This window comes from Hippoglossus hippoglossus, chromosome 4 (assembly GCF_009819705.1).
Source record: "Hippoglossus hippoglossus isolate fHipHip1 chromosome 4, fHipHip1.pri, whole genome shotgun sequence".
Taxonomy (NCBI): domain Eukaryota; kingdom Metazoa; phylum Chordata; class Actinopteri; order Pleuronectiformes; family Pleuronectidae; genus Hippoglossus; species Hippoglossus hippoglossus.
In genome coordinates, this window is record NC_047154.1 from 22,975,608 (window position 1) to 22,999,557 (window position 23,950).

The 23,950-nt window shown below is 43.4% G+C and overlaps 1 protein-coding gene across 1 annotated transcript in view; it reads right to left on the bottom strand.

Annotated features, from left to right (window-relative positions):
• Positions 1-18,073, bottom strand: part of LOC117759859 (glypican-1-like) — a 35,439-nt gene extending 17,366 nt beyond the window's left edge. Inside the window, exon 1 of the mRNA XM_034582320.1 lies at positions 17,344-18,073. Coding sequence (XP_034438211.1) covers positions 17,344-17,494 — 151 coding nt within the window. The 5' untranslated portion in view covers positions 17,495-18,073. The remainder of the gene's footprint in view (positions 1-17,343) is intronic.
• Positions 18,074-23,950: the final 5,877 nt, after the last annotated feature.

Below are 23,950 nucleotides of genomic sequence, written 5' to 3' on the forward strand. Positions count from 1 at the left end.
CTGATCTGACCTTTGACCTCTGAAGCTGCACGGACAGGAACACACGCACGGTACAGTGCACGCATACATGACACTTGCAGCATAACAATCATGCTTCACTTTGATCGCTTTACAAATACAATGTACAACCGGTGTTAAAACACACACACACACACACACACACACAAACACACACTCACACACACAGAGTCTGCCCCGGCGCTGCCATCACACACCACATCAAAGCAGCTTATTGCTGAGCAGTAAAAGTGGCGCAGTGCTTTGAATTTACCTCCTTCAGTCGGACGTTTATTCACTGCTTCCCTTTCTTAATGAGCGTCTTACAATAACCCTGTCACTTACTGCGGCAAATTACTGCCACCTAAATGAAGGGCTGATGCTGCATCTGTGTGTGTGTGTGTGTGTGTGTGTGTGTGTGTGTGTGTGTGTGTGTGTGTGTGTGTGTGTGTGTGTGTGTGCGTCTCCTCACCATTTAAAGGCACCTGTGTGTGATTTAACGTTCCACATGGCCTTCCTACCAAAGTACACTTTTACCTTTTTTACTATCCACTGAAACACGAGGGCGGGAGAGGAGGAGAGAGTCGCAGCGCCGTAATGATGAAAAAGCGGAGAGGGAGTGGGAGAGAGAGAGAGATGGAGGGATGAGAAGGCGATAAAACGGAAATGAAATAAGAGGGAGAGGAGGGAGAGGGGGGGGGGGGTGGGAGGAGATCGTCGGTGGAGACAGAAGCAGAAGCTGTAATTTACTTCTAAGTGTCTAATAAATGTGAAATCCTTTCCCTGTTATTCGTGATTTAAAGTCTTTTTTTTATTCTGGTATATTCACAGTTTGTCCCAAACACTTTTCTTTTATCCGATAGATTAAGTAGAACATGAACAAAAACAATGGTTGATGCTGCAGTTTTTTTAGCAGTTCATTAAATCTGTGGTCAACGACAAATCAATGAGGCGTCTTGTCTGATAGCGTTTATCGATGTTTGCAATGTTTACAGCAAATATAGTAGAAACTCGTCTTGTAGCCGCGGACTCACCTCAAAGTAAAGGTGAGGATCAGTCGATAAGACAATATCTGAATCAACCCAGTGTGAGGATATGTGCTGTATATTTTCTGTATCTTATTTTGGGGTTTTGAAATTATTACTATCCTGATAACGTGCCCTTCAAATGATAGTGAAACACTGTACCACTGACCCCAGAGCAGGTTTCTGCTGGTCACTCTCGCGGATGGGATAATGAAAATTGCTGTTCTCTTTTTCGCCAGGTGTAAGATAGTCCCCTACATATATCTATATATCATATATTAACTTTTTTCTCCTGAGTAAATTGTGATAAGGCAACATTGAGGTGCTATAGTTATTATTTCATTGGAACTTGGTGTAAGATGCAGGATGGGTCAGGGGAGGAGGACCGATTGGAGCAGATCTGATTAAAGGGGGATGGATTCAGGAATTTCATCACTATCTTTAACACGGCGAGAATTGTTTTGCCCGTTTTGCGAGATGTTTGTGAATTTCTTGAGAAATGATGTTTTATCTTCATGAAAAATATCAGGTATTCTTTGGGGACTGATATCTTTGAGTGCTATTTGATGCAGCTTGATGGAATTCATTGGGCCTTGGCGGAGGTACGTACTCTAATTAGTGCTCTTCCAGTTTTAGGACACAGACGCACTTGAAGTGTGTTTTTGATCACGTGTGATTAAATAAAAAGACACATTGCGTCTGAAGCTACTGTGGATTTCTCAGTTTTGAACCAGATCATCATTTTTCCGCTTAAACAAAACCATAAAAATGTTTAATATTGCCTTAAATGTGGATATTGAACTGACGGATTACATTCTTCTCAACATCAAACTATTTTGTGATGTACTACTTCACTCCTATATTCTCTGTTTTGCTTCTTCTGTTTAGAACAATGGCCACGTTAAAGTATATAAACAGAATTTATTGCCTCCAGAACAACAAATGAAAAATGCTGACGCTCTGAAGCTCTTAAGTCCGGACCAACAGCAGAGAAGAAGAAGAGAGAGGGAGGTGTAGACACGTCGTGTTGTGGGTGAACCTCTCCTCATTTTATACCATTACCGAAAGTAAAAATAGTGCCACGGCCCCACAGTCCTGCCCTGTCTGCTGCCCAGCCAGTGTGTGTCTGTGTGTGTTCACATGGCACCGACTTCACCGTATAATACCATAATTCTATGTCATTTCTGGGAGCAGTTAAAGGCTCTTAAACTAACTACTACTTTTACATCCCCGTCACTCGGCCTGTAAAAAAAAAAAATCCCAGCACGTGCCAACTGGTGTGTGCCACGCTGGGGAGAGTCAGCGTCTTGAGCGCTCACGTGCACGTGGATGTGGATAATGCCGATGAGGGCAGAGGTCACGTCAGCTATCTTTGACTGCTGGGATAAGCCCTTGTTTACAGTTGACCGGTTGACCGTAAACAGGAGATCGTGTTGCCTCGCGCCAGATTCGGTGGAGTCGTTAAGTAACCGGAGAAATAAACCGAGTTCCTGCGAAGTTCAAACACGCTGCGAGAGTTGAGAAGACACAAGTACGAGTGAGAGTGTGTGTCGCTCCCTCTGTGGGAAGGTCAGTGCATTAGCTGTCATCCTCTGTACTAAAAACCGCTAACACATACAGTGGATTAACGGGCCAGGATTAGCAGGAGATTAGACATCAGCCCCTAATCCAACAGCACAGTGTTAGTGGTGGAGAATGAGAGGTGGGAATGAATTCATGTGAGCATGCAAGTGTGTGTGTGTGTGTGTGTGTGTGTGTGTGTGTGTGTGTGTGTGTGTGTGTGTGTGTGTGTGTGTGTGTGTGTGTGTGTGTGTGTGCGTCGGGCAGGGGGGGAAGCTGATTCTCCATCGCAGCTCCTTCTCAGCAGGAGGCATCGAATCGCAGTGCTCACGGGAACATTAGGTCACAGCCTGAGGTCGGGCATTTCCAGGTCACATCTTGTGTGTCGGAACTGAGTGAATGTGGCGGAGACGACGCCGGATCGGAGTCGCTGGGAGAACAGAGCCACGTGGTCCAGAGAGTTTAAATAACGTGATAACAGCCTGCTGCACTCTTATTTAAATCAAACGTCCGCTGTGATCTTCTACTCGAGGATTAATTAACAAAGACACATGGATAAGTCTTCACATTAACACTGTCAAACTTGCTACTGTTCAAGAAAACACACTTTACCTCTCACAGATTATTACTCCGCTGTAGCTCTCGTGCAGCACTGGGCCCCAAACAAGCGTCTTTGCGAGTTTCTAAACGAAGCAGTTGTCTCTTTCCCATTCAGCAGCCACATTGTTTAAATTACAAATCCTCTTGTGCTGATCTGAGCACCCATGGGAGGGCATTAAAACGAGGTGCCACCAGGAGCATCGTTGGCACTTTGCCTATTTGAGGCATCAGAAAGTAAAAGCAAACAAAAACCTGGTCTTTGATGCATTTCGATATTTTAAGGGCACGTTCTCAAGATATTGGTATGGGCCTACACAGCTGAGGGGGCCTGTGGCTCAGGGCCGTCAGGGTCATAGAGTGGGTCATTCACAAACCAGAAGATTGGGGGTTCAATCTCCTGCCCATCCAGTCTGCATGCCCAAGTGCCCATGGGCAAGATACCGAACCCCCACATTGCCCCTGATGTGTGTGAAAGGTGTTGTTGATAAGAGTAGAAAAGCACAATAGAAAACACAGTACAGGTACAAGCAGGTGATTGCACAACGCACAGACACACACGAAGCATCCTTCCCTTAATGCGAAGGGAAACCTTGTTGTTAAAGAAGCGATCCACCTGAGTTGCAGGGACACCGGGAGACGACACCCTAAACAATCCCCATGATTAATTAAGGGACTAAGTAAAACCTGTCTGAACCCTGCGCCTGGTTCCAGACCTCCTCTCTCAGCAGGCCTTCTGCTGCAGGCGCCACGTGGGAGGAGTCTGGGAGGTTCACCTCACCTGGTCCTGCTGCATGATGTAAGATGGTGGCATTCAGCCAGGCTCTCTCTCTCTCTCTCTCTCTCTCTCTCTCTCTCTCTCTCTCTCTCCACCACTGTGTTTGGATGCATTTTGAAGTCGACACCTTCTCTCAAGTCTTTTCTAAACCCGGGTTTGAATTCAGGGTGCAAGGTTTCTGAGTGATGATTATTGTGGATGACGGTTAAAAACATAAATAAAAAAAAATACAGCTGGTAAATAAAGTACGTATATAAATGGTTTCAAATACAATAAGACAATGCTACAAATCAGTTATGAATATTTATGCTGTTGTGATAATGAAGCTTGTTTAAACCTCTGCTTTATAAATATGAAGCACGACTTGTCACTGACAATGTCAAAGCCGAGAAAGACTAAAAATCCTCAGCAGATGATCAGTGTTTACGCAACACAAAACTTTGCACTGACAAAGTTTGACAAGGTTCAAATGAAAAGTGAGGACAATGCAAAGCAGATATTTGAATTTCATCAGCAGCTCTTCTCCTTCTTCTTCTTTTGACTCTTGTTGATGTTTCCCATGGTGCCTCTGGGGCAGCACCGCACCGGAGCTGCTGCACTAAGTGTTGTACATTTCACAAAACTCATGTGGGCACCCTGGTGCATTGTCAGGATATGACGCACGCTGTGTCTTCACAATGTTACGAGCCGGGCAGCCGGTTTTTATGCAGTTCGCCACCTCTATCAAATAAACTTCTCCGTCAGTCCCGATGGCAAATGATCTAATAAAGCAGAAATGCCATAAAAATAACAATAAAGATAACATGAAATAGCCCCGGAGCCGACACTCAGGAGGTTAGAATGATAAAGAAAAAGTGTGAGGGAGACTGGCTGCACGGAGCAAAGTGAAGCTCCCAGAAACACAAACACAGCAGGCGTGCGTGGAATTCGGATTTTCACAGCAACGTGTCTAATTATAGGCCTCCGTCTGATCTTCACTCACGCACAGAAAACCCTCAAATACACACAAACACACACACACACACACACTCCGTCTGATTGGTATCAGGTATCCCGGTGCTTGTGTGGGTTGGAAATTTAACAAATCACCAACTTGCTCTTTCCGTGAACCACTCGAGTTCAAGTTGAAAGCGGCAGCACGGCTCCTTATTGATTCGACCTTTTAAATCCGCTCCTCAGAAATGAAAGCAATCACGTATCGCTCCGCCGACACGTTACGTATCGGAGATGATGACAGAGCTTGGTTGCCATTAGAAACCGAAGCCAAGTCTGTTTGTTTGACCTGGCAGAGCCGTGACATATTCACCTGAGGACGCCCAGTCAAGTCTCAATGAGATCTAACACAGATAACACTCAACACCCTGTTCCCATCAGTGCTCAGAGTGTGTGTGTGTGTGTGTGTGTGTGTGTGTGTGTGTGTGTGTGTGTGTGTGTGTGTGTGTGTGTGTGTGTGTGTGTGTGTGTGTGTGTGTGTGTGACCTCTCAGGACACTGTGTGGCCTCTATTGTTCAGCACTAAATGACTTCATTCTTTTTTTTCTTCCAAGACGACGACTCAAGCTATAAAACGTATATGACAGCCCTGCTGGGGTTTGAGGAAAAACACTTAAGAACTCTGTGATTAGCAGTAATGATGTAATGTCTCCCCTGGTGACTGTACAGTTTATTGAGCAGATCCAGAGCCAATCTTCTTCTCAACACGCTAATTAGATGCTTTAATATGTTCAAATGAAGTGTGGATGCCACCCACAGAAAACACAACTTCCTGGTTGTTTCACATTAAAATTAGAAGATTGAATAAGTTACAGAAAAAATAAGACTGGCATCGAATAGAGAGCAGAACTCAAACAGTTCCCTTAAATTCAAATGGTCAACCAACCAACCAATCAACTAACTAATCAACCAATCAACTAGCTAATTGACCAACCAACTAACCAACCAACTAAACCATCAACCACCAGCCAGTCAACCAACCCACCAAAGTTCACTTGCAATAGCAATAATTTCCTGATGCTTGACATTAAATATAATTCATGAGAGAGTGTGTGTGTGTGTGTGTGTGTGTGTGTGTGTGTGTGTGTGTGTGTGTGTGTGTGTGTGTGTGTGTGTGTGTGTGTGTGTGTGTGTGTGTGTGTGTGTGTGTGTGTGTGTGTGTGTGTGTGCTCAGGCTGCTGCTGACAGTTTTTCAGAATAAAACGACATTAAGAAACAAATCAGCTGGACAAGCTCTGGCTAATTTCCGACCCAAATTCAGTAATAATTCTGGATGTTGATGATGATTAAATAGTAAATTTATCTCCGACCAATTTCTCAGCTGTTAAGATGTTATAATTCATTAAATTTTTTATATAAACTGACGTTGATTTGGAAAACGGTATAACCATTTAATCGCAAAACTCTATTATTGCTAGTACCACATGTCAAGAATATATATTTCTATTTGAAGCTGAGGTTTGACAGATCATAACAATAACCAACATGTTGAAGAAAACCCTTAAATCTGGCATCTAGTAGTTGCTTTTTAACCCAGAGGGGATTTAAAAGATAAGATCATTCACAAAGCATCGACAAATATTGAATCTTTTAATTAAATACGTGAAGTGAAACTACTACAGTCTGTATGAAACTAACGTTTTCATGGTTTTGCACCTTTAATGCTCATATTTCACAGAAAATACCTGAATTACAACACTTAATCCTTCAAACAACCAATTAAAAGAAGCCAAACACTGTAAAGCCTGAGTGTACAGTTTCCATTACGTGTGTCTGTACGCGTCCTTCCCTGAAATTACAAACCGCAATGCATGACAGTTAAAATGTGGAGCTACCAGATGAGTCACAGGGTTCAACCACTAAACCAACACACAATAAAATGCTTTAGTTAAAGTGCAGTGCGAAGGCTCATGAATCCAAGTTAAGTTCCTTCAGGGTACTCGGTTAAATTCTTTATCTTATTCAGGTGAAGAAAATCAATTAAAACCCAATTCGCCGCGGGTCCCTGGTTCGACTCCCGGGCCGGCGGGACCATTTGCTGTGTGTCATTCCCCTACTCTCTCCTCCTGTCTCACCATCTTTACCCATTAACAAAATCCTACAAAACAAAAATGCACATGGAAAATGAAATATGTACTGAACCAAACAGAGGACAGCATTAACAATTCTTTACGTTGTCAATTAATCAGCCATTTATTTCCTTCTTTATTCACTTTAACAGCTGCAGTGATTAGTCAATCTAGAATTATTAATTTGCCGGCTCGGATGTGAGAACGTGCTTTTTCATTGGTCTGAAATTATAATAAATTCAATACTGGATAAAAGAAGACATGAAGAAGTCACTTGGTGCAGATGGATATTATTTTTCTGATGTTTTTTGAAGAAAGGATTAGAAAGGACGATTGAACGATAATTAAAACTCTCAGTTTCAGCCTTGTTCCGTTCACGATCATAGGCAACAAAGAAAAACAACAAAATAATAAATGTTTGCCTTCAAAATTACTTTAAATGATTAATCAGTTGTTGAAATGTAAGTATGTTTTAAACAGCAGATCAATAAATGGTCTAAATATGTGAAAATGCTTAATAATTTTTTTGTTCAGCTCAATGTAAGAGAAGAATCAGATTAGAAACGACATTGCAGGACAGTAAATTCGACTTTATTCAAATGTTTGGCATCATATTGGCAGAAAAACCAAGAAATCTCCATCCCTATAGTAACACAAACACACACACACACACAGACACACACACACAGCGTATAAGACCCAGTGGACTGCATGTCTGCGGAGCGCTGACTCAAAGCAGCCGAGCAACTACCAGGTTCACCACATCAGACAAACAACTCGTCGTTTCATCTGGGAAACAGATGGATGCTCGATTGCCAGAGAGGAGGGGAAGACGAGCGGGAGGCTGGGAGGGGGGGGAGGAGGAAGTAAAAATAGCGTGTGATAGGACGGTGGAAACAAACATAACAGGGAGGAGAGAAGAAGAGGAGGAGGAGGAGGAGGTGTGAACTGGAGCGCAGAGGGGTTAGAGAGAAACACTGCTGGTTTGTGCAGCATTGATTTTAAAGATGGATGTTAAGTCCCTGAATGGTTTGTGCTCTTTTTTTTAAAAATTCTACACCAACCACTGCTTTAATGCGTGAGGGTCATAGAGATGCAGCAGCGAGGTTCGACTCTGACCCTGACATTCATCAGTTGAGCTTGATTATATGTTGGCAGTGGAGGAATTTAATCTTCCCTGTGGCTTCACCCGCAGTCGATCTGGATAATAGCTCTGGCTTCATACGCAGAATGTAAATGGCTGCATTACATACAGTGATGTATATACACACCATTCAGCCACGACATTAAAACTGGTAACTGGTCTTAATATATATATAAATATACGTGTGTGTACCGTTCCGCCACAGCAGCCCAGTAACAGGTTTAATGCTGTGGCTACATTTACATTGCAAACTAAAATAACAGATTCAGTCTACATACATTTCTTTTACCATTGAGCACTGAAGAATAATCAATTAACCTTTGAGTCCAAGTGTCAACTGGTTTAAACAAATTCCCTCAAGACAGACTTGAGATTTCATGTTTTACGAGACCACAGTGATCTTGACCTTTGGCCATCAAAATGCAATTAGTTAAACCAGGAGACTAAGTGTATGTTTGGATTCTCTTGGGACGTTCTTAAGACGCCGAGTCATTTGACTTTTGACCTTCAACACCAAAATCTAATCAGTTCATCCTTGAGTCTAAGTGTCTCTTTGTACCGAATTTGAAGACATTTCCTTTCATGAGCTGTTCATTCACAACACAAACAAACAGGTTTCGTAAAGGTCCCTGTGACCCTAGACCTTTGACCTTTGACCTTCAAATTCTAATCAGTTTATCTGTGAGTCCAAGTGAACATTTGTATTAAATCTGAGTGGATTCTCTGAAGTTGTCCCAGAGGTATTGTGTTCACAAGGCAAACAATTTGTTTGTGAGGTAAGAGCGACCTTGACCTTCGACCACCAAAACAAATCACTTCACCCATGAGCCTAATTTAACATTTGCACCAAAATTTGAAGAAATTCCCAAATTCTCAAGGTGTTCGTGAGATATTGTGTTCACAAGAACGAGAGGGACGGACAAACATCTTGCCAACCAGCTTCCACCGTGCAGAGGCATAAAAACATTCACCAGAGGACAGCTCCACATTTCCATAGATAAAACAAAAACACATTATAGTTTACATCTGAATTTGTTTGCAACACACATCCTTGGATTGTGTTTTTATCTTAACCTCACACCATCTTTAATAGACAACTGTGGCCACTAACATGATACTTATCCCGACCAGAGGCGGCAGCCGGCAGCAGCGATCATGCTAATCAAAGCCACACTGCTCACGCACAGTTTTCACATTATCTCCATCACCTGACATCAGGGCTTCAAAATAAAATGTTAGCATGAAAGAAATGAATGTCATTCCGTTGGTTTATGTATTCGTAACATTTGCATGTATGGAAATTCTGCTCTTTCCTCAAATGATCCTAGACGTTGGTTAAATAACAGATGAGCTTCATTAATGCAAAACCCCCCGTTAGAGATGAGTGCAGTGATTAGTGTTGACAGTCAGAGATTCTTCAGGATTTAATCTGTGTTATTGATGTGGCTCAGGATCATGAAAATAGACTCTTCTGATCTTTTGGAAAATTCTAAACAAATCAATGTGACAGATTTTTCATCTTCTCCTCTATCAGCTGTCAGAGAACGATTCTTGAGTTTAAAGTTTATATTCATCCCTGTAGTTTCAGCGTAAAACTGTCCTCTGCCTTCATAACATGCACAGTGCAGTTGGTTTTGCTTGTTGAGATAATGACTGTGTTCCCCTGTAGGACTGCGGTCTCCTGTTCGACAGGTCGATGAGTCGCTCGATACTGTTTTCCAAACAAATCCTCGTCCTCGACAGTCGCCGGTGTTTCATAATGAGAGAAGCACGACTTCAGTAGCCTTCCAAGATAAATCCATTACTTTTGGGCTCAGGAACAAAGAAAAAACTCTCACCGCTCTCAACTGCCAGCTCTAACTTATTTATATAAGTTTAGAAGTTTTCTGAATATCCAATGTTGGCTCCAAACTTATTGACGTCAACTTGTCTAAGAAGCTGTGGCTGAGTTTTGTTTAAACCATAAAAGTTGCAGCTTGTACATCAGCTCAGCACCGAACATGACACATCATCTAAAACCAGTATCTCTGATTTGATCTGTTTATACTTTGTCTATAACGCTGGAGGCTTTGGGTGTGAACAGATCAGAATTACCATTCGTCAATGTCTAATTATCAGGTTAAAATAAATTCATATGCTGCAAATACTTTTAATCTTTATTTATAGTTAATTTGTTCTCATGATGTTGTGGCGGGTTTAGTTTATTGATTTTCTTTTTCCCACAACCAATTGATTGATTTTTGGATAGACTACAGTTCAGTTTCAATAAATATAAATAAATTATAACTCATTGCCCGAAAACCCGTTAATAACAACTCTCAGATTTACCTTTAGCTTCAGCGTATCCTCAGGTTCGGCCTGTGTCGTTGATCACGAGGCCAAAACACTTGATGACGCTGAGCTGCACAGCTGAGGTTCTGTCAACTAACATCTGCTGGTGGCTGCTGACACCTGCTAACATCTACTGGTAGTTGGTTAGGAATCATTTGTATGCATTTGATGAAAAGGGCATCAGAAGTGACCACGGGTGGTGCAGAGGAGCTGGTTTCAGTATCAAACCAGTGGCTTGGTCTACGAAGGGAGGATGAAGGAGAGATGAGAGGAAAGGCGCCCGGGAACAGAGCCTCCTCCCTTCTCATCTTCCTCCCCTCAGATCCTCTCCTCCTCTTCACCTCTATATCTGTCCGTCTCTCCCTCGTGTCGCTGCATCAGACATCATGAAAGATTCACAGCTCTGCTTTTAACAGCTCTCGCAGCCAACCCTCTGCTCACTGAGACACAGGCAACCCTGCACTCGCACATCTGAGCCTCACGTCGGGAAACAACAACGCAGAGAGGGAAGCAGGAATCAGACGAGGGAGGAGTGTTGAAGTTAGAGAAGACTGTGGGGAGACTGTGTGTTTGTTTGTGTGTGTTTGTGTGTGTGTGTGTGTGTGTGTGTGTGTGTGTGTGTGTGTGTGTGTGTGTGTGTGTGTGTGTGTGTGTGTGTGTGTGCATATATATATATATATACAGTGTATGTGTGGGTCGACTGGGTGTTCAGCGTTCCACTTGGTGGCATGTGAGCGCCTGAGTGAGCATGTGATGTGTGACAGATGACGGACAGTATCAGCACACACACACACACACACACACACACACACACACACGCACACACGCACCCACCCACACACCCACACACACACACACACACACACACACACACACACACACACACACACACACACACACACACCCACACACACACACATAGTCCGCAGATGTGAATCAGTCTCCCTAAAACAGTGAAATATCGATAATATACCTAAAAGCTGATTTCAGACCAGCACTGGAGTCCGGACACTTCCCAGAAACTTCCCTGCCGGCTCCTGACTTAAATTTCTGTATGATTTGAGAAACAGGAAACTTCACAGCAAGCGGGTGCGTGTAAAGATGACGTTTTTCTAAGATCAGAGCACTGGGAGTCAGTGAGTTTATATCCACCTCTGGAAAAATGTGAACTTCAAAAGCAAAATACAACAAAATGCAATAGACTCTGGATGATGGAAATGTAACGGCAGACGTAAACATCAGATCTGTGATGAGGAGACAGTAACAATCCTCAAATAAATTCATGATGTGTGTTTTCCACATTGTTTTTGTTAATTTGCAAATTCTTGCAAATAAAAATCCATTTAATTGGCTCTAGGAACATTTTACAAACATGAAACCTTCATTTATTAAAATGAATTTGTGTGTGTGCTAATGTACACATGACTTGATCCAATAATAGCTCGTCTCCTACACATGTAAACAGTTGTAAACACAGTGAACAACAGCTGTTAGCAGAAAGAAAACCACTTGGCTCAGCAACACTTGTAATTCATTATCCATGTTGTGTTGTACGGCAGCCGAGGATCACAGGAGCCTGACGAAGATTCGCTGTGACTGTAAAGATCAGCGAGCGGTTGCGAGTGTCAAAATCATTGTTTCATCTCGGTTTCAGCCCGTCCGGATTAAAAAACGCAGAGTTTTCAAACTAAAACAGGACCAGCAGCGGTTCTACACTTCTCTGCTTTAGCGTCTCTCCAGAGTAGGCTTGTGTGAACGCCAGGTGTATTTCAATGAAAAACACAGTAGTATGGATGTGGTATCGGTCTCAGGTACTGTGTAACTAGAGAGATTGTGTAAATGTAAATAAGTGGAGGCCTCCTTGTTGACTCAGCCTTGATAAGGTCTTATTGACGAGAAACCAAAGCTGTAATGTGTCCTCGTCTGCAGCTAATCTGACCTAAAACACAGCGCGTCAGGGAATCGCTGACTCCCCCCCCCCCCCCTCGCATCTCCTCTGTGTTCCCCCCGAACAAGAAACACTCAATACGTCGGCTACACAACACAAACACACACAGGCAGCAGAACTCAATACCTTCCGATACAGAGGAAGTGTGCAGGATACACAGTGTCTGTTTCTGTGGGTCATGCGATCACATGGGTGTGTGCTGCTCCGCGCAGACAATGCACATGTGAATGGAACTAAGTGTCCTCCCTGGTGAAGGTGTTGGCTTTCACTGACTTTTAAACACACACACAGACAGACTCACATTCACACACACACACACACAGACACACAATGTAAAGGACAGGCTAGTCTTTAACTATTAACCAGGTAAAGGGTGTGTGTCTGTGTGTGTGTGTGTGTGTGTGTGTGTGTGTGTGTGTGTGTGTGTGTGTGTGTGTGTGTGTGTGTGTGTGTGTGTGTGTGTTGAAAGCGCTCGCAGGCACAGAGACAGACACAGGAGGAAAGACGACTTCCATTCACAAGGTGTTAAACCTATATGAGACAAAGGGTGTGAGCCGGGACAGAGAAGAATAGAAGCTTTTGTCAACGTCTCTGTAGGAATTTAGAGCCTCTGCTTGTTATATTACACAGAGTTTACTTTGGAATGGTGATATTAATCATATCCACTTTCAAATACAGCTTCTAACCCCCGGTTTAGACCTGAGAACAACATTTTAATATCCAGATTGTCTTTTAGTGTAGATCTGATTTGAGCTCCAGGCGTTAGCATCACAATGTTTTCTTTCCCGTGCAGATTGACGAAACACAAATTATCTTACACACCTCGTTTTATTGAGGATTTTTTACTTGTGCTGCCAATATGTAGAGGTTGCATTGCTATTTTGCGGTTTGGCTTCGGATCAGTCGAACTGTAACAAACTACTCATCTACAGGTGGAGGACTTTGTGTCCTTCTGTCATGACACAACTAATTATATCTCAGTAACATGTTGCTACACTAGTAGGAACCGTTTCCAGCTACTGTGCCCCCGCCCACATGTGGACAGGAGTGACATCACAAACCCTGACTACTGCGATTTGTTTACTGCAATATTAAGGCAGAAATATTCAGCCAATACATTTATTTTAACGTATAAAAGAAGCAAGAGGGACATGGTAACACGTTTAAAAACTTTATAACTTTTAATATTCACAGAGGGTACTTTAAAAATCACTGTCACAGTGATTCAAAGCAGTTTGAATGAGCTGTGGGATGAATTAACACTGTTTGACTATAGCATGAAACGTGTCTTCAGAAGAAAATGAAAACTAATATCACAAGTGACACTGAATCAGTCTTTAAACACTGTGCTGAGACATTTATCAAATTTGGTTTTGTAGATAAAACTTTATCAAACTAAGGGAACACAAAGATATACTCTATCCTGTATACTGGGTGACATGGAGACCAGTGAGGTGAGTAAAGTAAAGTAGCCCCTTGGACTTTTCTCGTGCTCTGCAGATATTAGTAACCATGCGCTGCTCAGGCCTGGGAACAGCTGGGTCTTGTCACAAATCGTTAGGAAAGTGTTTATTCCTGTGAGTGTGCGTGTGCGTGCACAGGGAGGCCACAGGGCGGAAACATCTGTGTTCACTGCACTTTGTCGTGATCACAGATGCATTTTGAAAGCAAGACGCCGAAAGTACTTTTACATTTTTCTAAAGAGGATATTTTTGCTGGTTTTACAGCGTCCCTAAAGTAAAGTAAGGGGAAATGTGCTTTTACTTTTATTTTTATTAATTTATAACTTTAATATAACCTTGATAATACAGTGGGAACCCCGTTGAGATTCCATATATTATTTACAAGTCCATTGTCTCAGCAGTAACACAACACGCAGGCTAGAATATGGTTCAGCCAAATCGTCTGAACTGTTAATGTACCTCTTAATGGCCGTAAAGGTTCAAAAAAGGCATTTGAATGAATAAATGAACATTAGAGCTCAACAAATGTATCAGTTGGCAAATGAAAATTGGCAGATGAAAACCTTTCACAAACTTCCAGACGTGCACTTAAGTCATTTTCCTGAAAGTAAATCTGGAGGGGCTGTATCTGAAGAGTAATGTCTGAGTCTAAGATATCATTGCCAACTTTTCTTTAAATGTTGACTGATAGATAAATTATCAGAGAGGCATCAGCTCCTATAAATCCATATCACTCCGATGAAAGTGTAGCTCGGCGTCCATGAGGTCGTTCCAAACTCTGAAACCCGATTTCCCGGCTCGGCTGCACCAACATTTTGTTCACGTGAGAAATCTCACCCCGGTGCTGAGTGACCCTGAGACACGAGAGCAGAGGAGTTTCTCCCTGAGCTAAATTTACCAACCCCCGGGTACCTGAGAGGAGAAAGACCGAAGTGCTGCTGCTCTGCCTGCCGCCATCGTTCTCCCTCCTACATCTCTGTGAACCTCTCAGATAACTGGAGAATATCAAGGTCTGAGCGAGTGGAGCATTGTGTTTTTCATCTGTCAATAAAAGATGAGTTTTTAATGGAGCGTTGTGTCGGTGACGCTCGTCCGTGAAGCGCCGACACAGACCTTGAGTGACTCACTTTCTCTGTCAACCTGCCTCAGCGTCTCCGTCTGGTTTGATTCTCTCTCTCCACCTTTTCTGTGCGTCACTGTTGTCTGTTTGTTGGTCTCAATCTCAGAAAACACATCCACCCACACACACACCCACACATCCAATATTAATACCTCCCCCCGCCCATACCAGACTATTTTTTAACTGACAGAACATGGAGTGACCTTCAGATCACACACAATCCAAACACACTCAATCTCGCTCTCATCTCGTCCTCTGCCGGGGGCCGGTGCGTTCTGTCCATCTTCCAGGTGGAGACGCAGGAGGAGACAGAGAGCGACAGATGATCGCCTTTAAAAAGGGGGGGAAACCACTCGATTTCAACACTCTGCACTCTCCTCAAGGCCGAGACAGTTTAATCAGCACCTGTGAGGAGCGGCGAGCGGCGAGATGAGATACCGAGGGGTTTGATTTGTGATGTCTGGCGTCCTGACTGGATCTGGAGCTGATTGGCGGTTTGATTGGACGGGTAATTGACTGATTGATTAAATGCGTGATTGCCTCTGTGTGGCTGATGGACTGATGGACATCGTGACTTCAGGATGAAACAATAAAATATAATAGATTAAATTTAAATTATCACAGACTCCTGATCTGTTTTAATGTTCAACTTTGACTTTAAACTTCCTGAGCTATACGTGTTATTTGTGAATGCCCCAAACAGGCCAACCTAAATCTTTACCTCGACCGAGGGGGTTATGTTTCCACCCCTGTTTGTTTGTTGTTTTGTTTGATTGTAATCGAGATTACAACAAAACTACAAGAAGGATTCCCACCAAACTTATTTCCCAGGATATAATTCATGGTTTAACATGGCAGCTACATTTAGACAACTGGTATCTATGAGTGTGTGAAATCTGATGCAGCCTGATTGATTTAAGGGGCCTGTTGGGCCTTGGCGGAGGGATTCGCTTTACTGAGCCACTCCAGTAAATTAAAGCTGGGGTTGGTGATCCTGGAAAAGCAAGCAAGAGCAGCTACTGATAGATCCCACCCCGTCCCATCAACCCAGCCGTCAAAGCTACGCCCCCAAAACAAATGAACGTCCACTTGCTCGCCAACTTCTATCTGGACGTGAAGAGTATTTCAACAAATACAGCAAAAAAAGTGTTTCAGAAATAACTTACCAACCCTTTATTTAGTGAAGATGACAAAACCCATACACACCTCCACACACACACACGCACACATGCACACACACACACACACACACACACACACACACACACACACACACACACACACACCACACCTGCAATCCCGAGCAGAGCAGACAATAAGAAGTGCCCCTACAACACACAAGTGTATAGAAAGCAAATCTGTTGTTTAAAATAAAAGATGTTTTTCCATTTGTAGTTTACAATAAAAGATGTTTTTCCATCTGTAGTTCACAATAAAAGATGTTTTTTCCATCTGTAGTTCACAATAAAATCTGTTTTTCCATCTGTAGTTTACAATACGAGCTGTCCACAGCAGCCGATAATCCTGAACGCCCCTGAATAGAACATAATAGCTCCACAAGACACATGGCTCACACCCACCTGCAGCCCTGCCCCTCCTGCAGACAACAGACAATGAAAATGCCCCAGAGAGGGACTTGCAATAGAGAGATGTGCAGAGCCGGACTACACCACAGACGTGACTGGAGTGACTGGGATGGGAGGGGAAATGGAAAAAAATGTACAGCAGGGCTCAACAGAGAGGCAGTTGCACAATAAACGACACATTAACCGAGGTATAAAGCCGAGTATGATGAGCACGCCTGCCTTTAGAAACAAGTTAATGCAGCCGGAGACCTGACTAAACAAGCTTTAGGTGCAGGTTGTTCAACATTCAAACCAGAAATAATATGTATTTAAAAGGAATATCTCAACAGAAAGATCCATATTACATTTCAATTTGTTATTCTTTGCATTTTGCTAAGTTTTGATCTTGTATTTTTAAATCTTGCTTGTTGTGTGCCTGATACATTGCTGCTCTATCTATCTATCTATCTATCTATCTATCTATCTATCTATCTATCTATCTATCTTTCTTTCTTTCTATTTATCTATCTATCTTTCTATCTATCTATCTATAAATGATGTACTCGTGCCAAAAGAATAGGAACCCTATAATAAAGATATTACCCCAAATAAGATAATCTAATAAAAACCCATTATCAAGATCTCACATGTTATATTTTCTAAACTCATTACTAGTAAGTATAAAAACAGACTTCATTGTTCTCTCTAAGTGTTTTTATCACCATCTTCCTCTTTTTCTCTCCCGTAAACTCACCGGAGATCTCGTTCTGAGGTGCGTCCGCCAGAGTGAAGCCTTTCCCGGTGTAGAACTGCCGCAGGTCCGCGCAGCTCCGGTCCGCCCCGAGCACCGGGCCCGGGGCTGCAGACAGACACGCCAGCGCGCAGAGGAGCACCGGGATCCGCATCTTCCTCTCAGGTGTGGTCCCCACCTCTCCAGCCTGTACCCAAACCCAGTGAGACACAACACAAATCCCGGAGGTCCGAAGGGGGAAACAGGAGGCTCCTGTCCCGGTGGTTCCGCTGCTCTTCTGGATGTTTGGGGGAGTTTTCAGTCCGTCAATAGATGCATGTTTTCCCCGGTGCAAACGCGCACACAGCCCCGGTGAACTAACACACACGCACCGGGCGAGGGGAGGGTGGCGCTCGTGGTTGGTTCTGCGGGAGAAGAGCTTCGACGCGCGGCTGGAGGTGTCAGGTACAACCCGCTGCTCCTCCTCCCTTCTCCTCCTCCTCCTCCTCTGGAGCTGCAGAGATGCCTCAGACAAAAGAGAGAGAAGTGTGTGTGCGCGTGTGCGTGTGTGTGTATGTGTGTGCGTGTGTCTGTGCGTGCAGGTGTCGCTCAGTCAAAGCCGGTGCAGACTATCACCACCGGGTCATAATAACAATGAAAATGAGTCAATTATTTAAAATGAAACACAAAAATCCGTAATTTTATCAGAAGAAGATCATTTGTCCGGTGGATTTTCCTCCTCAGGCTTTGGGACAATGAAATGAGCAGATGCTCTCTCTCTTTCAGCCTCTCTCTCTCCTGTGTGTGTGTGTGTGTGTGTGTGTGTGTGTGTGTGTGTGTGTGTGTGTGTGTGTGTGCGTGTGTGTGTGTGTGTGTGTGTGTGTGTGTGTGTGTGTGTGTGTGTGTGTGCGTGTGGGTGGGTGTATTCTGCTGCAAGAAGCCAGGGGTTAACCAGCGACATCTGCAGGCCACAATAATAAACAAGGGGGGGGGGTTCATAATCCAGGGATTCCCTATCAAAAATGTACAGTATTTATTCTCCTTAATTAAAATGTAACGTGCAGATTGAGCGAGTGCATTGGTTTCATTAAACCTAAAATCAATTTTAATACAAAACAAGACAGAATTGTCATTCGCATAAAATCGAATTGGGTCCAGTCCTCGTCTGAATCATTTCTAAAAACTGTATCGTGTGTTTTCTTTGCAGGATAAAGTTTCAGTCTCCAGCCAGAACTCACAGAGGTTTGGAAGAGGAAATAAAAACCTGTTGTCGATCAGACGGATTTATTGGCTTTTCACAGACACATCGGTGTGAACGTTTGCTGATATGACAGCTTTGAGTTCAAGGAATAAAGAAAAAAATCAGGAAAGATGTGAATTTCTTTTTACATCGTTAATTAAATAAAAAAAGGTTATTTTCTTAATTCAAATTGCTTGTATTTGTGTGTTTTCTCTTTTATTAATAGTAAATTAGAATAAAGTTATTATCATCAGGCCCCAACGATGCATTTCAGTTGGGCTCTAATTTCCTTCCTGGAAACATCCAGTTCCAGTCTGACTCCACAGACGCTCCCTTCTCTCTCCGAGCAGGACCCAAGGTCAGGTTAGAGATAAAGGTCCAACCGACAGGACATTGTAGTGTCTGCGCTCAGGGACTTTTCAGATGCCCCAGACAGAGAGGCACCAACGTCAACTCTCACCGACTTTGTAGTCAGTGGTAAGACGTAAGGACACAATGTGATTTAGGTGGGAGACATCTTCAGACTTGGGGGGGGGGTGACAATTTCTCATGCTACTCTGTTAGCGTTTGTTTATTGTTTCACCTTCTGGTCTCCTTTATGCATCAAGTCTACGTTAAAACCTTCTGCATGAGACATCAGCTGCTGCCTGAGTTCTCCTTCCACCAGCTTCCAGAAAACCTCCAGAACAACACGGATGGATCGTCTGTTTGAGTCGCAGAGGGAAAAGGGTTTCTTTCGTTTTCTAAACTCTTGAGGACACAACCGATGTGTCATCCAATGAACTTTCTGAACTGCAGATATTTAGGAGGTCCATGTTTTCTCCGCTGTCTATTTGATTGGTTGGTTTGTCTGCAGGGTTACGCAAAAAAAATAACTCGGTGGGAAAAAAACTGGGTGATAGGACGGGACATGGTGTAAAAGTCGTTATAATTAATAGCATCAGTAGCGTTGGCTCTGAATGTGCCAGTGAGTCTCGTCAGTGTAGCAGCGAGCCAACACCAGTTCCACCCAGAAACACAGGCAACTCGTCCATATCAAACATTAATCATTCATTTTATTACTTGTTACATTAATACCTGGGCTTTTCTTGCTGTGACTCGTCCAAACATTGTGTAAAAAATAGCTGTGATGCACTTGAATTGATCATAATCGACTTGTGAAGTCAGGACTTATCACTTGATTTCATTTGAATCAGGGGGTCATCAACCCCTGGAATAAATTCCACATCTGCATTCCTGGACATGTTGAATCACAGGCCCCAACGGAGAATTGAATTTATCAATAACCTACATTTTTATGTCAAACTTGACTTTAAGTTAAGTAATTGAACAACTTGAGTATTTATCACTTTGTCTTTCAGGCCTCACATGGTTTGTTTTGGTCTGAACCTCCAGGTCGTCTCCAGGTCGTCTCCAGGTCGTCTCCAGGTCGTCTCCAGGTCGTCTCCAGGTCGTCTCCAGGACACATCCCAGATATAGACTCTGTCCAAAAAGATCACAGGCCACCTTATTCAAAGGAATCAAGCCGAGTTCCACACATTCAGTGCAACATCTGGACAGGTGTGAATCGAGCCAATGCTTTTATTTTATTTTTTTGCCTCGGCCGCCTGAGAGGGTGATAAAAGTGATTGGCACATACCGGTTACTTTAGCCGCCGGGAGGAATACGTTTTATACCTGTTAGTAGAAACAGAGCCAGGAGTAATATGTCAAATATCTGAACCCTGCAGAGAGAGACTCATATATTCTCGTTTTGGACTTGACGCAGCCAGCTTTCAAATGAGAAACTTTTCCAAACCTGCTATCAGCGTTGGAAAAATAAGAATATCAGTACAATCCATCAGGCTCTGAAGCAGATGGCCACGTTCCACATCTGCATGGAGTGATATATTAAATGTCAGAGTCAAACACCAACGCTGAAAAGTGGTTAAAACTGATATGAGAAAGATATTCAGGTCATTAATTCATGCAACAATGAGGACACTGTCTGAGGATGAGCACAGGTGTCGTCTCCTGTTTCCTTCTGGCTCCGCGCTTGTGCCGGATTTCAAGAAAAGTAACGTCCAAAGGCACCAACACAAATATTCTATTCAGTCTCTGTTCATGACTTGAATGGATCCAGGTAGAAACAACATAACCTTTAAACTGAGTGATTATATAAGTACGAAGCGAGGCTGCCTGCCAGGTCACACAGACACGTCTGAATCAATCACAAGACTTAACCAGTTCCATGAGATCTGCTCCGTCGGCTCTTGAACTCATTTAAACTCAGCCTGTGTTTTCTTTTCTTCCGTTCTCTCCCCATCTGAACCTTCTGTCCCATTTCGTCTGCCCTTAACTCAGCCTTCACACTCCAGAGAATTAAGTTTCGGTACTTTTATTCTCGTTTTTTAAAATCCATCTATTCCCTCTTCACCATCCTTTTTACACGTTGCTCTGCACATGCCTCTTCACACACACAAGGCCTCGCATCACAGCGCGGTGGAGTTCGGTTTCTCTCAGTGTTTTCCTGTGATGCATCAGTGCATGAAGATGTCAGGGAGGAAAACATTGAAAGACAAAGCGGCCGAGCCTGCTACGACCTGCATATGGCAACCTGCAAAAAGTGTGTGTGTGTGTGTGTGTGTGTGTGCGCGTGTGTGTGTGTGTGTGTGTGTGTGTGTGTGTGTGTGTGTGTGTGTGTGTGTGTGTGTGTGTGTGTGTGCGCGCGCGCGCGTGTGTGTGTGTGTGTGTGTGTGTGTGTGTGTGTGTGTGTGTGTGTGTGTGTGTGTGTGTGTGTGTGTGTGTGCGTGTGTGTGTGTGTGCGTGTGATTCTGAGCTGCAGTGACACATTTTTCAGTTCTGCTCCGTCTCCTGTCAAGCCTGTAAGTCATAATGACAGATATTTCCTTCTCAGCACATTTGACACCACTGGCACTCTTGACTCACATGTCAGTCATTCTTGGTCACATCTGCAGTAATAAGACTCCCACTAAATCAAGAAATGATAAATATCAGTGACGGCGGTTTGCACACACACTCACTCACTCTCTCTCTCACACACACACACACACACACACACACACACACACACACACACACACACACACACACACACACACACACACACACACACACACACACTCTCTCTATATATATATACACCCATTACATACTGTACACACACACACCTACACACAGTAAATCACACAGATGATGAAACTTCAATATCATACCTGCCAACTTTGATCAGAACTATCTGTCACGGAAGATAAGATCTGTCAGCCGGAGCCAATAACATCGACATAATGGGATGGGAGCGAAGCCCTGGCTGGTGTCCAGGTCACTGGGAACTGCGTCAACATGAAAACAGCGTGAAGTTGATGATGGCGACAACAGTCAGTTACAGAAATGTGACAGAGTCTCTGGGGAGTATTGGGGACAAGCATGAGAACAAAAAGTCAGAATGAATAAAATCAAAATGTGGAGAATGAAGTCCAAATTTCTACATTAGAGTCAAACTTTTCAACATATAATCAAACTACAAACGTTAGCACAGATGATAAAATGCCTTGTGTAGATGATTGGATGAAATTGTGCTTCAGGATCAGTTTGAGTAACAAAAGGAATTTAGTGTGGTGATCAGACTTTAAAGAGACTGCATCTGTTCAGAGGGAGAAACCAAACAAGCTGTACAACAGATCTAACTTTATTCTAAACATTTCAAATGTATTCCCAAAAAATGCAAATATATAAATATCCTCCTCTGGTTTAGTTTAGTTCTGAACACTCGACTTGGCATTTCGACTTTATTCACGTAAAACAAAAATATACCATCCTCTGATTTAGTTCGACTAAAACATTCGACTCAACATTTATTCGTGACACTCCGACTTTGTGTCATGTCTTGAAAGCGTCTTTACCCGGTGAACATGGTAAACAAGCTCGACGTTAGCCTGCCGTGCCCACGCACAGCTTCCCAGAGCCAAGAGCGCAGTGTTACAGTTCACGGGAACAATTCTGTGGTTCCTTGCGAAGACGTTCAGAGGTGATGTGGGTGTGAAAAAGGTGAGTTAGGTGATTCAGTGCTGTTCTTTCACACAGAGACTGATGTTTAATTGCCCGTCAGCGAGACACTTAATCCCTGACTGCTTCAGCGGAGCAGCTCTACCCTGGCATCACAAACTTTGTGATATAAAGAGGCCGCCAGCCACTGTGAGGTCGATCGGCTTTCAGGGTTAAATGACTCCTAAACACCTCATCCAAATTTGGAAGAGTGCCGCACCGCCGCCATTTAGATCCCATCAGCGGTTATTAATATTCAAGGATCTTCTACTCACTCCGGAGCGTTTGGGGAACAATGGACTGTTCATGTTATCAGCTCCAATGAGAGCCAATGAAAGATTTGAGCACCTGAGGGGGCGAGAGAGGCTCCAGTGTTGGAGAACTCACTCAATCATGTGAAAGAAAAGAGTTCCTCCATCTCAGGTTGCTGTTCCCGAGGCTTCTGCACAACAAGGACGACTTGATTTTGTGCCTTTCGAGATCTAATACATAAATAAATGCTGTATTGGGACACTGGGCGCTGCATAAATCCAGCTGAGCCTCCCAGGTAGATCCCGTAAAAGCCTGTAGTAACTTTTTGAGGTGGAGCTGCAGCAGGTACACAAGCACTAATCTGATACCACGTATGTCTCCAAGGCTTCAAACTCTGGCAGGGACGGGAACATTAATGTGATTTAAATAGAACAAACAATCATAATTCTTGGACGGGGTTCAAAATAATTCATTAGTGCTGGCAGGAGAACATCAGCTTCTTCGAAAACGCCGTTCTGCAAAGGCCTCGGTCGTGAACTCATCCTCGTTCTTTCACCTCCGGTTTTCCTGAGGTTCAGAGTAACGTGAATTATTTGTGCTCTTTGGCTGATCAGGTATTTTAGTTAATAAATGAAGCAGCAAATTACGTCATCACAGAGAATATAATACTATTTTTAATATTGCAGGCTGTGTGGACGGGTCCTCAAAGTGCCGTCTTTCTCCGTCTCTCTCCTCCTCCCTCTACGTCTTTCTCTCTGTGGCAATTTGCATTCAGTGATGTCTTTATTTCCCATCATCCCCTGGCAGTTTCCTGTGCCAGCCATGGCGACGTGTGCCAGCTTCCTCACCATGCCAATCCAATTACAGTAAGCTCCCCAAAAAAAGTGCCAGAGGCCAAAGAGCCGCCTCTGCATTTACATATAATATACACACGGGCTTCTGATGGCTCCAGACTCCTGTGAGATGAAACTTTTTGCAGCAGTTCTGATGTGGTGGACGCTCCGCTGGTGAAATGTACTGAAAATCGAAATGTTTAAAATGAAGGCGAATCGCAAAGACACCAAAGATAATCTTCAAAATTTGGTGGAAATGTGTA